This window comes from Pelodiscus sinensis, chromosome 3 (assembly GCF_052426305.1).
Source record: "Pelodiscus sinensis isolate ZL-2025 chromosome 3, ASM5242630v1, whole genome shotgun sequence".
NCBI lineage: Eukaryota > Metazoa > Chordata > Testudines > Trionychidae > Pelodiscus > Pelodiscus sinensis.
In genome coordinates this window covers 202,034,425-202,050,106 of record NC_143054.1, presented here as the reverse complement: position 1 = coordinate 202,050,106, position 15,682 = coordinate 202,034,425, and the positions used below count along the sequence as shown (strand labels likewise).

General features: G+C 46.5%; 1 protein-coding gene across 3 annotated transcripts in view; it reads left to right on the top strand.

Moving 5' to 3' along the window:
• Positions 1 to 15,682, top strand: part of MRPS5 (mitochondrial ribosomal protein S5) — an 88,523-nt gene that overhangs the window by 29,000 nt on the left and 43,841 nt on the right. For all 3 annotated transcript variants that reach the window (XM_075925829.2, XM_075925830.2, XM_075925831.2), the window contains exons 3-5: positions 2,765 to 2,890; positions 3,862 to 4,095; positions 11,605 to 11,639. In XM_075925829.2, coding sequence (XP_075781944.1) covers positions 2,765 to 2,890; positions 3,862 to 4,095; positions 11,605 to 11,639 — 395 coding nt within the window. The remainder of the gene's footprint in view (positions 1 to 2,764; positions 2,891 to 3,861; positions 4,096 to 11,604; positions 11,640 to 15,682) is intronic.

Sequence of the window (15,682 nt, the reverse complement as noted above, 5' to 3'; positions counted from 1 at the left end):
CACTGAGTGAAAGGGCCCCTCCTGCAGCCCGCTCACTAACCTAGGTTGCCCATCGCTGCTCTAAATCTGCCATGTCATAACTTCAATAATTGTTTTTCTCTTTATTTGCTTGAGGGGGCAACGTATTTGAAATGAAAAAAATACATGGGGGTGTTTGTGTGTTTTACAAGAGTTAACATATTTGCACACTAACATAAATTTGTCCATAAAATATATTCTCAGCTGAAGGTGATACGGTTGGCCTAGAAATCCACATTTATTATAGAGTCTCTGTAAAGAAGATCGTATAGATGATACAGATTAACTACCATGGCACTAGCAAGCATTACGGTGCTGGGATAAAACACACTTTATCATGGCATGTTCACTAACCTTTTGTAAAATGTACCACTAATGTTAGTTCTTTGAATCCCTGCTGTTAAAATCTGGTAAGTGACTCTTTGGGCATCAGGCAGTATTCAGCAAAATTTGTTTTTAAGTGGAAAAATTTCAGCCTATTAAACAATATTTAATCATTATATGAAATTAACTCCTCCTTTCCCCAGCACTAATTAGGGGTGTGAATGGTTAGTCGATAGGGGCTGGAGCAGGGCCTGCTACAGGTGGGGGATGTTCCAGCCCCCATCCGCAGCAGACCTGGCCCAGCACACCAGCACAGTCTGGCCAGAACAGCCCCTGCCCGTGGGGGTGGGGGATACTTATTCCCTGTTTAATCGGCTAATCAGTTACACATAAATGGTTAACCAGTTAACTAACAAAATGGGATTTTACATCACAAACACTAATATTGATACGCGTGTGATTCCTTCCACGTCCCCAATTCATCTTCTTTGTTTCTGCTTTGGGGGAGCTGGGGCTCTCCCTTTCCGAATGAGCTAAACTGTGCCTTTACTCTTGGTAGGCTGAGAGAGATTGGATTTAAAAATTGTGGTGATGTTTGCAGAAAACCGGTCTTAGATAATAGCTTGGTGTCAGCAGTAATTTGCATTCTAATCTTCCTCCCCTTCCAAAGCCTGTGACTCGAGGCAGTCTGCTATCTCAAGGTGGCAAATTTAAAAACTGAGCTACATAAAACCACAAATAACTAACTAACCCTTTTGCAGCCTTGCTAGCATCCCTATCTACATACTGTAACTCCCCAAAGTCATTGTTTGTCCTCAGAGTCAAACCCCCTGTGGTTTATTCCCTGATGTGCTGGCTCCATGTTGATTTTTTTCCTCCATATGTTCTCTTTGGATGCAAGCTGGGCTTCTGTTATGCTAGCTTATGGGACTCGACTTGCACAGATAGCTGACTGTCCAGCCTTTGTCTTGCAGAAACCTGTTAGTTGACTCTTCCTTGGACACAGACTTGAAAATGTATTTTCAGTTCATATATCCAGCTCCTTAAACATCATCCGTATGTCTCGAACCGTGCTTGAGAGGAGCAGTATGCCCCAAGCTACCAGGAGAGCTCTCACGTGACGCAGTGTAGTGATCAGTCCCATGGCAACAGTCTGCTAGGTGTAGTAATTTGATGTGTCCTGTTAGGAGTTACTGTTACAAAGCAGTGAGCCCTTTGCCAGCTGGCACCGCGGTGCTCTCTGCCACAGAAGGCAGTTCCTGTTAGTGCCACTCTCAGTGGCTGATGAATGATCTTGTTTTGTTCTGTCTGGTGCACCAAGGCCACTTGTCCATTACACTGTCCACACTGGCTAGGAGCAGTGTGTGTTTAACGGCAGCATTCAAAATAGATTTTAAACCAGGGCTGCTCAGCTTTCGAAGCTCCGGGGGCCATAATGGTACAGAACGTGCCAAGGGCTGCAACTTAAGTGTGGTTGTATATACATGCAAATAGATATGCAAATATATGCAAGTAGCTTTTCACAGTGACAGGTATGAATACAAAGATTAAGGCAGGACTACACAGCACGCAGGCCCCATGTAAGTCAGTTCTGCTGCTATTAATAAAATGCAATGTTTGCCCAATTTCCACCCATGTGACACACCTTTCATGAGCAATGACAGTCCAGGAATTTAACTAGTAAAATGCTTATCAACAGAAGACCATCCTATTGACTCTTTTTTGCTTTGGCTCCCAGCGGCGGGCCTCATACTGAGCCCTGCGTAAATCCAGACTGCGCGGCGGGCCGCGTGCTGAGCCCTGCGTAAATCCGGACTGCGCGGCGGGCCGCGTGCTGAGCCCTGCGTAAATCCGGACTGCGCGGCGGGCCGCGTGCTGAGCCCTGCGTAAATCCGGACTGCGCGGCGGGCCGCGTGCTGAGCCCTGCGTAACTCCGGACTGCGCGGCGGGCCGCGTGCTGAGCCCTGCGTAACTCCGGACTGCGCGGCGGGCCGCGTGCTGAGCCCTGCGTAACTCCGGACTGCGCGGCAGGCTGCATGCGGCCCACAGACCACAGGTTGAGTAACCCCGTTTTAAAGCATGTGCTCACCTGGGTACTTCCTTTGCCACCGTATTTATGTGGTTTTGCCTCCTCTGCCGTGCCAGTGCTCACCACGTTAGGAACCACTGTTGTTTTGAACAGGGTTTAAACAGTTGATTCATTTGCTTTGAGACCCAATGTACACAGGACCAAAGAGAGATGGGGTATGTGGAGAGAGCAACAGAGAGCAGATACATGCTTTCTAATTTGGCATTAATGAAGGGGAGAGTTGTTATGAATTCCCAGAACAGAGCAGCTAAGGGTTAGTGTCTTCTTTTGGTCAGTAATGTTACCATTATTAACTGTTGTGGTACCACTCTTACAAAAGCCATCTCTTTACAGTGACAGCTGATGAGCTGTGGAAAGGAGTTTTGGCAGAGTCTGGTGCTGGAGCAAGGAAGGGAAGAGGAAAGCGAACCAAGAAAAAGTTTAAAAGGGATCTCAATAGAGGCCAGATCATTGGTGAAGGTAAATGCATAAGTAACCACAGGACTAGTAAATAAGTTGTTCTTACGGTTCATAGTGTTTTTGGGTTTGGAATTAGGGTTCCCAGCTTCCTAAACGCACAAAACCGAAACCCTTGCATTGCCCTCTGCTCTGCCCGTTCCTGAGGCCCCGCATCTGTCCTGCTCCTTTTTGTGGCTCCACTCCCACTCACTCCACCCCCCTTCCCTCCATTGCTCTGGGGGGCTCAGGGCAGCGATTTAGGATGGATGAGGAATGATTGCAGGCTCTGGAAGGGAACTTGGATGCAGGAGGGGACTCCGGGCTGGGGCAGAGAGTTGAGGTGTGTTAGGGAGTGCAGGCTCAGCCTGCTCCCAGAAGCCGCCAACATAACTCTGGCCTCTGCGCATTGCCCGTGCCCACAGGCTCCATGCCTGCAGCTCCCATTGGCCATGGCTCCCAGCCAATGAGAGCTGCAGAGCTGGTGCTCCAGGCAGGGGCAACGAATAGAGCCCCGGAGTCTGGCCCTGGATATAGGAGCCAGACATGCTGGCTGCTTCCAGGAACCATGGGGAGCCAGAGCAGGCACAGAGCCTGTCATAGCCCGGGGATGCCACCAAGTGGACTTTAGTGGCTCAGTCTGCAGTGCTGACCAGAGCTACCACTGTTCCTTTCAGTCTGGTGTTTGCTCACAAAACGGACATGTGGCAGCTCTATTGGTAGTGCCTGTACACAGTGCAGTGAGCACAAGGGCATAATTTCTGCGCAGTCATGCCAGAGTTAGATGAACCTCTCTTCTTTACAGTAGGTGCTTGTGGTGATGATACTTCATTTCACATAGCTCCAGCTTTTGGGACCAATTCTGTCTTGTGGGAAGCAATAAAAGTGACCATTTCAAACCTGTTTTATTAGATTCACCTTGTGCACTGCTGAGTTTTAACCTTCAATTTCCCATTCAGTGTTGGGCAATCTTCTCACGTGTTGTATTTCTTCAGGACGTTCTGGTTTCCTTTGGCCTGGCCTCAATGCGCCTCTGCTGAAAAGTGGAGCAGTCCAGACAATAAGTCAGCGCGACAAAGAGGAGCAGGAGAAGGTACAGTCTGAAATTATCCGGAAGAGGGATGAGTGGGAGAAGAGAAGAAAAACAAAGGTGAAGAGAGAGAGAGGCTGGACTGGAAATTCTTGGGGAGGCATCAGTCTGGGACCACCTGACCCAGGTCCCAATGGAGGTAAGAAGAGTGAATGTAATTTCTTTCTGAGAGAGAGGCTGGGGGGAGGAGTCCATGCTTTCCCAGTGTCGGACTTTTCATTATACGCATCCTGTTCTAGGAACTCAAAGAACACTATCTGGTCGGTATGTAAACTAAAGAGTTCGTCATCTGAACTAGACTGACAATTATTATATTAATGTTCAGCACTGATTGACTGCTTCTCAGTTTAGCCTGTTAGTCTGTAAATGTGAAGCTGCTTTGTGTAGGCCTGACGTCTGCAGCCCTCAATACAAGATGTAGCCATATTTGTAGTGTTCCCTTTAGCTTAGTAACAGAAATAAATATTTCATGTGTTGCAAAAACAAGGAAAGAGCGGCAAATAACATGTCATATTAGAAATACAAGTTATAGGAGATAAGTATAAGACTTGCATATTTAAATCTCTTACACAGACTCAAGACCCTTCATGGCAAGGTGAGCCTAAATTCTGTGCCCTGGGTTCTCTGCAACAGTCTTTTGTGGTGACTAGAAAGTCTGTGGCAGCTTCATTTAAAACAAAAAAGTTATCAACAAATGTGAAAACGAGTAGCAGTCAGCAGAGTAATGCCTGTGAAACAGTTAATTTTGACATTTATATTGTCATGGTTGGGTTTTTCTGGTGCTATTTCACTGCGGTTTACCGGATAGTTCACATTTCTCAGCAGGATTGTTTCAAGCTGTCTGCAGACTCAGATGTAATTCAGCCAATTAAGCTTGATGTTTGGAAAGTTTATTTCAGAGCCATACAAGCATAATTTCTTTTCCTAAACAAAGTCTGGCTTCTGGAGCCTATTTCTGCTGCAAAGGATGGCTTCTGTGGCAGATTTAATGGCTGCAGAACACAGGGAGTCCTTACCAAATTATACGTGTTGAGGTTTTCTTATATTCAGTCCCTATCCCCAATCAGTTTTGGGGGGGCTTAGTATTTGTTTTATATAAATTCCCTACAGTGTGCCAATATTTTCACATAATATGCTGCATGGAATGCCATGCAAAGTTCCAAGGGTGCGTTTGCACCAAAGTCATGGAAACTGGAACCATAAATTCTCTGTGTCTGTCTGTCCAGACTTACCTGCAACTGACAGTGTAATTTTAATGCCCGCTGCCGTCCTTAAATCTCTTTCAGCATCACTGCTCTTGGGTTTCCTCCAAGTGTTGAAATTATTTATAATCATTTCTGAAGCCTACAGAAACTATACAATGGGAATCTCTGTCTTCCGATTAATTTTCCCAGACACATTACCCTGCATGTTTATAAAGTGAATCTCATGTGCCTACTTTCCAGTCTCTCTAGGCCTTTTTTTGTTCTGAGTTGGATACAGAACTCATTCTACTCTGTGAATTCCTAGAAAGCACTGAAAGAGATGCTGTAATTTTCTTCAGTTCTACTTTAAGTCAAAGGTGCATCTTCACTAAAGAGAATTCACACACACACACGCGCGCGTGCGCGCTAATCCGTTAATTAAAGAATTGGGAAGGAGAATTAGACAAACTGTTCATGAAATCTGCAGTAGAGCAGAGAGCCAGTAATCTGCTGCCTTCTAGTCCTACACTTTAAACACACACAGATGTTCTTATTGGGAGAAATTTGAGTGAAAGATTGAAGGAAAGAGGGAACAAAGGCACTTTGCTACAGACAAAGTGCTGTCAAGTGCACAAAATAAACTGAGAAAGGAAAGGGGATTTTTCCCCCACAAACTTTGAGTTGTAGTTATAAGTGTTGGTTGTTACTACAGAAGGAACAGTGTTTTACAGACAGAAATGTGATTTTTTTAAAATATCCAAAACACATTTTTTATTTAAACTAGGGCTGCGCTCCGTGGGGGTAGGCAGCCTGGACTTCCCCCTAGCCACTGGGGCTGGACCAGCCCTCTCTCCCGCTTCTCCCCTGCCTCCCCACCATTGGGCAGGGCCAAGGCCATGCCAGGCCTGGCTCTCTTCCCCCCCCCCCCCCATCCACTGGGAGAGGCCGGGCCGACTCAAGTCTGAGCCAATCCTGGGTCCCATCCTACCCCCAGCCCTCGGGCAGGGCTGAGGCCAGGCCAGCCCCAGGTCTCCCGCTCAAAGAAATGTTTCAGGAAGCCCTTTAAATTGAATACCCTTTAAAGTACTGAACGAAGATATTATGGTTGATTTGAAATGACAAGGGTTTTTTTTCCTGTAGTTATATAGAAATCTGTATCCTATAAGTCTCATGGTTGTTTGCTTGAATCATTGTAAATTGTCTAATATTCTGTCATTCCAAATAGCCTCAAATAATGCTAGTTAATAGTGTAGACATGATGGAAGGGAGCCATTTATAGAAATATTATTCCTCTAGCGGTATGACAGTCTCCAATCAAAGCATGTATGTTCAGGTCACTCAGGGTAGTCGTCGGAGTGATGCTTATGGAAGTAGGCAGCTCGTGCATGCAAAAGATGAAATACACAAATGGATCATCACTGGAACATACTGCGCCCAAGTGTTTATCCCCCCACCTCCAGCACTGCTTCAGCAGTGAAGAGCTCAGAAGAATAGTGTGTGACTTGGGTCCCGGAATAAATGCGAGCTGTGATTCACTCAAGAAATGAGTAACGGTGCCCCAAGGGTTTGAGATGCAATTGAGAGAGGAAGCTTGGTCTTTTCAGCAAGGCACTGTACTGAACATAAGAACGGCCAGACAGGGTCAGACCAAAGGTCCATCCAGCCCAGTGTCCTGTCTGCCAACAGTGGCCAATACCAGGAGCCCAGAGGGAGGGAACACAACAGGTAATCCTCACATGATCCCTCCCCTGTCACCCACCTCCAGAGAAACAGGCTAGGGAGACCATTCCTACCCATCCTGGCTAATAGCCATCGATGGACCTAACCTCCGTGAATCTATCTAGCTCTTGTTTGAACCCTGTTAAAGTCCTAGCCTTCACCGCATCCTCTGGCAAGGAGTTCCACAGGTTGACTGGGATTCATGATGTACCTAGATTCTGTTTCCAGCTTTTGGGTAAATCACTTAACCTTTCTGTGCCGCACTTCTTCTAACTGTTTCACTTGTCAGTTCCACTGTTGTTGTGTGCACAGCCAGGCACAGATGTCAGAGATTTATCTTTCCTCAGCAATGTCTGTGAAGGTGGGTCAAGCTCCTCTGCTGCCGTGTACCTCTGCACGCTAGTATAAGAGTGGAGCCACCCATCACAGCTCCTGTTTAACGCCAGAGCAAATCCAGGCTGGAGTGAATCAGCTGCTTCCCTCACTCTTCTTTCTGCACAGCTGTAAACTAGCAGTGGGCCGGGCATAGTTAGTGTCAGTTCATGTTGATAGATTTAGGGGTAGGTGTCCTTATTTTCTCTTTTGACCCTTTTTTCTTGGTATTGGGAGGGAGCAATATCTTGCTCACTGGCGTTTAAGTTCTGCAGGATCTGCTCAAAGCCTGTGCTAGTCATCCTGCTTGAAACATCAGTGACAGCTGTCGCATCTGGAGAAGTGGCAAGCCCTGTTTAAAAAGCGTGAGAACGAGTGGTGAAGCAGGGCCGTCACACAGGCAGAGCCTCCCAAGAAAATCAGTTTTTGTACACAGCACCCTGCCAGAGATGATTGTGGGTCTTCCTTCTAGCAGGGACCATAGAGGAAGGTCCAAACTCCCCTAACCCTCCGGGAAAAGGCTTCTATTCCCATTACTTCATCACCCCCTAAGCAAAAGGGGCGTTCAGACCTGAGATCTGAACACATCCCTGAAGGAAATAGAATTCTTGGAGTGCTGGTCCCAGTGAGAATTCTGTGGATGAGATCAGCATGCACCTGAATCTAGAGATTTTCACGAGCAGCATCCATTGGCCTGAGATGTGTACACAGGGTGCGCACACACTTACAGTGGAATTGGCATACACCTAGCTCATCTCACGGGACAGTTACAGTGTAGCCTATAGGGCTAGCCTGCTCACCTATAGATAGATGTGGAGAAATTGGAAAGGGTGCAGAGAAGAGCGACAAGAATGATTAAAGGTCTAGAGAACATGACCTATGAAGCCAGGCTTCATGAACTGGGCTTGTTTAGTTTGGAAAAAAGAAGATTAAGGGGGGACATGATAGCGGTTTTCAAATATCTAAAAGGGTGTCACAAGGAGGAAGGAGAAAATTCGTTCCTCTTGGTTTCTGAGGACAGGACAAGGAGTAATGGGCTTAAAGTGCAGCAGGGGAGGTTTAGATTGGACATTAGGAAAAAATTCCTAACTGTCAGGGTGGTGAAATATTGGAATAAATTGCCAAGGGAGGTGGTGGAATCTCCCTCTCTGGAGATATTTAAGAACAGGTTAGATAGACATCTGTCAGGGATGGTGTAGACGGAGCTTGGTCCTGCCTTGAAGGCGGGGGGCTGGACTCGATGACCTCTCGAGGTCCCTTCCAGTCCTATGATAGATATATTCTTAGAGGTGTGTGATTTGCTATGGTTTTGGTTATATGTTTATTACTAGAGGATTTACCCAGCGTTGCTTGGGCCTCAACTCAATGTTTGTTTTTCTTCATTTGACTCATTTCTCTGAAATGGGGCTGGAGATGAGCGGTTCAGTATTCAGGCTGCTCCAGGGACAGAGGACAACCCCAGCCCTCTCTCTTTGCAGTGGTTTGGAGCCAAGTGAAAGGCGCCTCTCCATGGCCGATGCAGCTCCAGCGAGCACAGCTGTGGGGGGGGCGTGTCTCCTAGTTGGAGTAAGTCCAGGTTCATCTCCCCAGCCAGAGTGAGGGATGCAGCAAACTGCACTTTCCCCTTGCTCCCTGACGAAGGGGAACAGCCAGCAGTGTCACCGTGCGAAAGAACAGCTCGGGGCTTGAGCACTCATCGAATCGCAGGGCTGGCAGAGACCCCAGGAGGCATCAAGTCCAGCCCCCTGCCCAAGGCAGGACCAACCCCCCAACTCAATCAGCCCAGCCAGGGCTTTGTCAAGCCGAGACTTAAACACCTCTAGGGATGGAGACTTCACCCCTTCCTAGGGAAATAGTTTTTGCTAATATCCAACCTAGACCTCCCCCACTGCAACTTGAGGCCATTGCTCCTTCTTCTGCCATCCATCACTACTGAGAACAGCCTTGGAGCACTCCACTTGAAACCGACCGCCAATGAGACATCAAGCCAATGTTCACTACCCGTTGGGCCCGACAATCTAGCCAGCTTTCTATCCACCTTATAGTCCTGTGGTCACCAACAGGTCGAGGCCTCGACCAGTCGATCGCGAGGTGTCCTGTCCACCCCGCCCCCATTTCCTTCCCACCCCCGAGAAGCCCCACTACCTACCTCAAGTGAAAATGGAGGTAGTGTCAGCTTCCTGGGAATGGACAGAAGTCCCGCAGCTTAGCGCCACTTCCGACGATTCCGGAAGTGTGCTAGCTGCTCTGCCAGGTGTACTGTGGGAGGGAGCATCGGCTCCCTGCACTGCAGAGGAGGGGTGAGTCAGTCCCGGGGGAGGCATGTGCGGGGGGGTCGGCCCTGGGGCAGGCACGCGCGGGGCTTCCCTGCGCTGGGGGAGTCGGCCCTGGGGCATGCGCGCGTGAGGCTTCCCTGCTCGGGGCGGGGAGGGTCGGCCCCGGGGCAGGCACATGCTGGTTTCTCTCAGGGAGGGAGGAGGCGAATCCTGGTAGGAGGCAGATGCAGGGGACTCTCTGCCTCCACTGGCACCCCACTTCCCTGACCCCAGCCACAGAATGACGTCCCCACTCCCCTGTCCCCAGCCACAGAATGCTCTGTCCCCTGCTGCAGAACCCTGTTCCCTCTCCCTTGCCCCCAGCCGCAGAACTCTGTCCCCACAAAATGTATAATTATAAATGCTTCATTTTAGATTTAAATAGCATAAATAATAAACAGACCATTTATTTCATAACTATAAACACGTGATTTTAATTTTATATATCACATAATTTAAAAATAAACTGTTTATCAGAGTGTGTAAGTAAGGACTCAGGCTAGCAAGTGATGGACAGGAGGAGACTAGAAAGGGCGGGGCTTCAAGGAAGGGGCGGGGCAGTAGAGCTTCGCCTGTTCTGAGATTTAAGAAGAGATCTTGGGTGTAAAAAGGTTGGAGACCTCTGTTATAGTCCATTTATCCAATCCAGATTCCGTAACTTGCTGGAGGGAGGGGGCACCCCAGCCACCCCCTTTCACATGCTAGGTGATTGTCTCTTTTCTGTTTGGTTTTATGAGAAGCAATTCCATTCCAGCCACATCCTATTTTCCTGACACAACCAACCCTTGACCTTGCTTTAAGTTATGGTAAGAGGAAGCTGTATACGGGATTTGGGGACCCTAGCTCTTGCTGTTTAGGAGTTCTTGGACAGACAGACACTCTCAAATGTGTACAGATGATCATAGAATCATAGGACTGGAAGGGACCTCGAGAGCAGAGAGGGCTCAAGAGCTACTCTTAGAGCCCCTGAGATCTACCGGTAGCTCGCGATCTACTGGTTGGTGACCACAGGTGTAGAGGATAAGTTAAGTTGGAACCAAATCTCTTTAACTATTGAGTTGTTACAAGTATGGAGGAGTGTGGAATATGTTTTTTACTTTCACAATTCAGAGTCAACTAACTCTCATTTTAATTTTTCAGGATAATTTAGAATTAGAATTTTCCATGCTTTTACAAAAATAAAAATAAAGAAGCTTACTGCTGACATTTGAAGCTGAAATATGTAGCAGCATTGTAGGTAGTTGTCACCGTAGTTCCAATGCACCACTGACTTCAGTGGAGAAATGTATTCTGTACTGACATCTTTGTGCAACAATAGAGCTTCCATGCCCTGCAGGAAGAAGCTGCTCTTCTCAGTGTAAAAATGTATTCTGAGTGCCCCAAGTAACTGGAATGAGATCAGTGGTTAGTATCTTTATAGCACCTCTGTCTCATTTTCACTGCAACTCAGTGAAGTTTAGATTCACCGTGCCATCCCGATCTTCTGCTGTGTATGATACTGCGGTATGCGCTTTGCTTCTGACATGATCCATCAGAACCTTACTGACAAGCCAAGTTCCATGTTGTTTTTCATACTGCGTAGTTCCAAACCTGTGTATTTCATCATACCCAAGGGGAGATAACATAAGAATATTTAAGCAATTTACAGAATTGTGCAATATTGTAAGCAAATGGGGAACACTTTTTGGGATTGATCTTGTCTTGTTAAGCTTTTTCCAGTGAGGTTGGGTGGCAAGTGTGTTATCTGAAATGTGTGTACCCTAGAAAAGTAAAGGTCCATGTTACCCTATAAACGTGCTGAATGCCTGGCTTAATTTGAATGTAGGGAGCATAGGTTTCCAAATAATTGTGATACTTTAAATTATCTTTGCAGACCACCATAAAGAAAACCAGCAATGCACTTTAATTTAGTGTATATCAGTTGCAAGCCATACCTACAGAGTCTGCATCCTACAGGGGTTATCAATTACCACCTGTCATCCTAGGTCATCTTAGTGTTGTATGCTGTATTGATAATTAGGAGCAAATAAGTACTTCTGTTTCTTTTTTTTCCAATAGAAACTTACGAAGACTTCGACTCCCGGGTAATTGAGGTAAGCGTTGTAAAAATCTTCAAGGATTTACATTTTAAGAAATAAATAATGTTTAAATCCTGCACTTTAATTATTGGCCTCTGATAAATCCACTTTATTGTGATGGGAGCTAGCTTGAGCAAGGGAAGTATGAAACAATCTTCTGTTTCATATGCACAATAAAATCTGCCGGTCTTTTAACTGATGTTTGATCTTCTATGCTATACAGATAGTATCTAGTTCAGAGGCAGCTTTGTATGACATTGAAAAGACAAATGTTTGATGATAAAGCTTGTGCATGCTTTAGCTTAAGGAAAAACTAAGTTGTTTGAGGACAGAACTCGTCCTCTTATTATCTCCTACTACAAAACAAAGCTTCATTATAGCAAATACCAGTGGTTCTCAAACTGCAGGTCACTCCCACTCCCTCCCGCCCCCGGGGTCTTGTAGTACTTTATCAGAAGGGGGGGTGCGGAGCAATGAAGTTGGAGAGCCCCTGGGGAATACTAGAGCTCCATGTGTGAAGAAGCAGAAAGACAAGTCAATTACAGGAGGTGTGCATGGTTGTTCCTCTCCCTCTTTTTAAAACCAAACAAACCCCCCAAAGTTGTGGGTTTTGTTTTTTCTTTTTTCATCTCACAAATGCCTTACCTTAGGTGCTTCAGACCTACTAGGGCAGTGGTTCCCAAACATCTCCCAAACGCCCCCTTTTTTGATTTTTGAGAAACCCTCACGTCCCTTTCTCACCCCCCCCTCACCCCCCCCATAGTTGAGCAAAAAAAAAAAACTGACTGGGGCTGAAAAACAAAAATAGCAGCAAAACTTGGGGGGGGGGGGCTGGGTTGCCTCGCACCCCCCCAATTTGGGAACCCATGTACTAGGGGATACTCTCATCTGGTATAAACCCAAGCATGTGAAATTTGATGAAGGTGGTGTTGGTAACTACAATCTGAAGGCTGATAATACTGCAGCCGTAATCATAGAGATTAGCATGTATTCTCTAGTTGGATATAATTTTAGCACCTTTTCAACTATTGAGGAAAAGGTGTTGTTAACGAACTCTGTTTACTTTCACTGGTCTTTTTATCTCCTCCTCTTGATAAGCAAGCTACAACACTGGCTATACTCTGTAGATTCCCTCAGACCTATCTCTCAATCTTTAGTCATGGTTAAATATTTTGGAATTATTGTGCATCTTTTTCGGTTTCCTGATTGGTTGCTCCTTTTCTACAAGCTTGGACTTCTGTAAGAGTTGCTACGTTACAGTGCATGCTGTATATCATAAGTACTTAGCAAATGCTACGAAAATGTTCCCAGTTGCCTTCGACATTTTTGATGATGGTGAATGTTAGCATGGCAGTTGAATTCAGATTACTTTATAAAAAATTGTGATCCAAGTATGATCCAAAAACTAAAGTTTTTATTTGTTGAGTTCACACCACAGCACTTTAACACTTGAGAGGAAGATACAAACAAGAACAGTAATACAGTCAAATGTTGCAGATCAGGGAACTACACAAAGTATAAATGCGTTTTTTAGACTTCTACACGACATCACATGGGTGGGTTTTGGTTTTGGTTTTGGTTTTTTGCCTGTAGAGGTAGAGCAGAAGCGGGCAATAAGACAGTGGCCGTGGCTGTTGCCATGGTTAAGCCCTGGCAGGCTGCTACTGCTTTATTTACCTCTGCCGGTACAGAGGTGATGGCAGCTCTGGTTGGCCACGGATCACCATTCCTAGCCAATGGGAGCTGCAGGAAGTGGATTGCAGGTGAATACAGTGGCGATGGCCTGCCAGGAGTTAACCATGGTGATCTGGATCCTGCCTTCAGTCTGTTGCTTGCCCACCATTGCAATAGAGCAATGATTCTGAATGTTATTGACGACAGAAGGTACATGCGTTGTCTGTAATTATGACCTGTAGCGAAGAATTCACCTGCACGATTGTTTAGTTGCTTGTTGTCTGCTTTTCTGTGTGTATTTCTATGGAAAATGTTGTTGGCTGTTGTAAGACTTTTAGTTAGTTAACCTTGGTAAAGTTCATTGTGATCCTTGGGTGCCAAGTGAGGAAGTAATGAGAAGTGGTATTAGTTACTAAGTGTTTTTCATGTAAGTTCCTCACCAGCCATGGCTTTAGGGAACTGGTAGGAGAAAGTTATTTTAAAAGATTTAAAACTTAATTTCAATTCGAAAAAAAACGACAGAACTGGAGACTGGTGGGAGGATATAAAGGTTTTATTGCATAGGTCTGGACTGACCCCATTATTTATCAATGGTGGCGTTATTAATGAATGATGTAATTCAGCCCAAAATAGTTAACACTTACCGCTGCCCAGCACATGCCATCCCATATCATGTTTATGCCTCCTCTTATATTAATCGCTCTCTGTTTCATTCACCGTGCTTTAGTTGCTATGGAAACAATGACATTGCCTAGGCCATATGTAGTGATCTTCTTAGATATGGAACAAAGTCGATGTCTGACTCACTTGCATGTGAACAGTGGGAAATATTGTGTCTTTCAGATTGGAAGCAACTGGTTTTAACCCCCCCCCCCCCCCCCCCCAAGAGCAGGCTCCACCCTTTCTCCCCTGATGCAGTGAGGCTTGGGCAGTGGTAGCAGCCTGGCCCCTTCAGCCTCCTTCAGATCTCAGTAGCCATTGGACAGCTATGCCCTGAGTGTCTGAGCCCTGCAGAGGTCATGAGCCCGCTGCCTCTGGAGCTGACCTCAAGGTGGGCAGCCAGACACTTGGCTCACACGATCCCTGATCGCTTGTGAAAGTCTTGGCCCAATGTTTCCTTTCCAAAATCATTCTGCTTCCCCCTCCCGGGTATGGAGGGAAAGGTCAGTAATTTGCTGCTTGCGGCAGCTTCCAGGAGACCAGAGGTTTGGGGTCACATTCAGAGACTTGTGAGCCAGCCTTGGGGCCACATGGAATGCCTGCTCCGAGCAGCTTTTTCCAAGCAGTGAGCTGTGCAAGTCACCCTTTCATAGGGCTGCACAGGGAATTCTTCAGAGGGAGTTTCCAGCTGGAAACTGGGAAAGGAAAAGGTACGCCAAAGGCATAAACCACCATGGTGGCCTCTAAAATCTTGTGTTTGAAAAGGTGCACGCTTGCGAGAGCATAAACTTTCTGCTGCCGCTTTCAAGCAAATGTTCAGCTGGTATTTTTAAAAGGTATAAAAGTGCTTATTAACACGGTAGCTTCAGCCCCAAGCTAACTTGGTGGTTACACCTCAATTATATGCTCCTTAGAACAGAGGTGAATAATGGAAGCCGACTGGCCTGCAACAGGAGCCGTACTCATGCATGAATCTTTGATTTTGAATTACAGATAAGTCCTCTTCACTACCGTTGGAATTCTGTATGTGATTGCAAATGCCATAGGAACTCGCTCACACACTGTGGTGCACCCTATGGAAAGCCTTCTCTTTGTCCTGTGGGAGTGGCTCCCTACTTGGAGGGTAAAGAATCCAGACAAATAAATGCCCAATGGGAAGACGGATCAGATCAATGTAACTGAGAAATTTACCAGGGAAGGAATAGCAGTCTTTGGTACCATCCCCTCTCCCTGAAATAGTGAACAGTGTGATCTCCGTGTATGGTGACGGGATCTCACAGCCCATCCCCTGTCAGTGAAATAGTGAACAGTGTGATCTCCGTGTATGGTGACGGGATCTCACAGCCCTGTCGGTGAAATAGTGAATAGTGTGATCTCCGTGTATGGTGAAGAGGTCTCCACAGAGTGGGGTGATGCTGTTTGAAGGCAGGTGGCTGCAGGCAGCAGCAGAAAGCGGTGCAAAACCAGCCAGGGAGATTCTGTGATGCTGGCTGGGCCCTGCAGAATGTGACTAGCCCAGCTTTGGGATATGAATAATATAGTGATACGCAGGGCTTGCTGAACCGTGGCAAGCCCTGCTTGCCAGCCACGCTGTCCGGCACTCTGTGCATGCGCAGATCGCCCGAACCCGGCTCTTCCAGGTTGTAATCTACTTGCCAAGGGTGAGTAGATTATAGTTTGTCGAGCCCTGGTGATATGTACGTAGCATGCGTTCAGTATTTTAT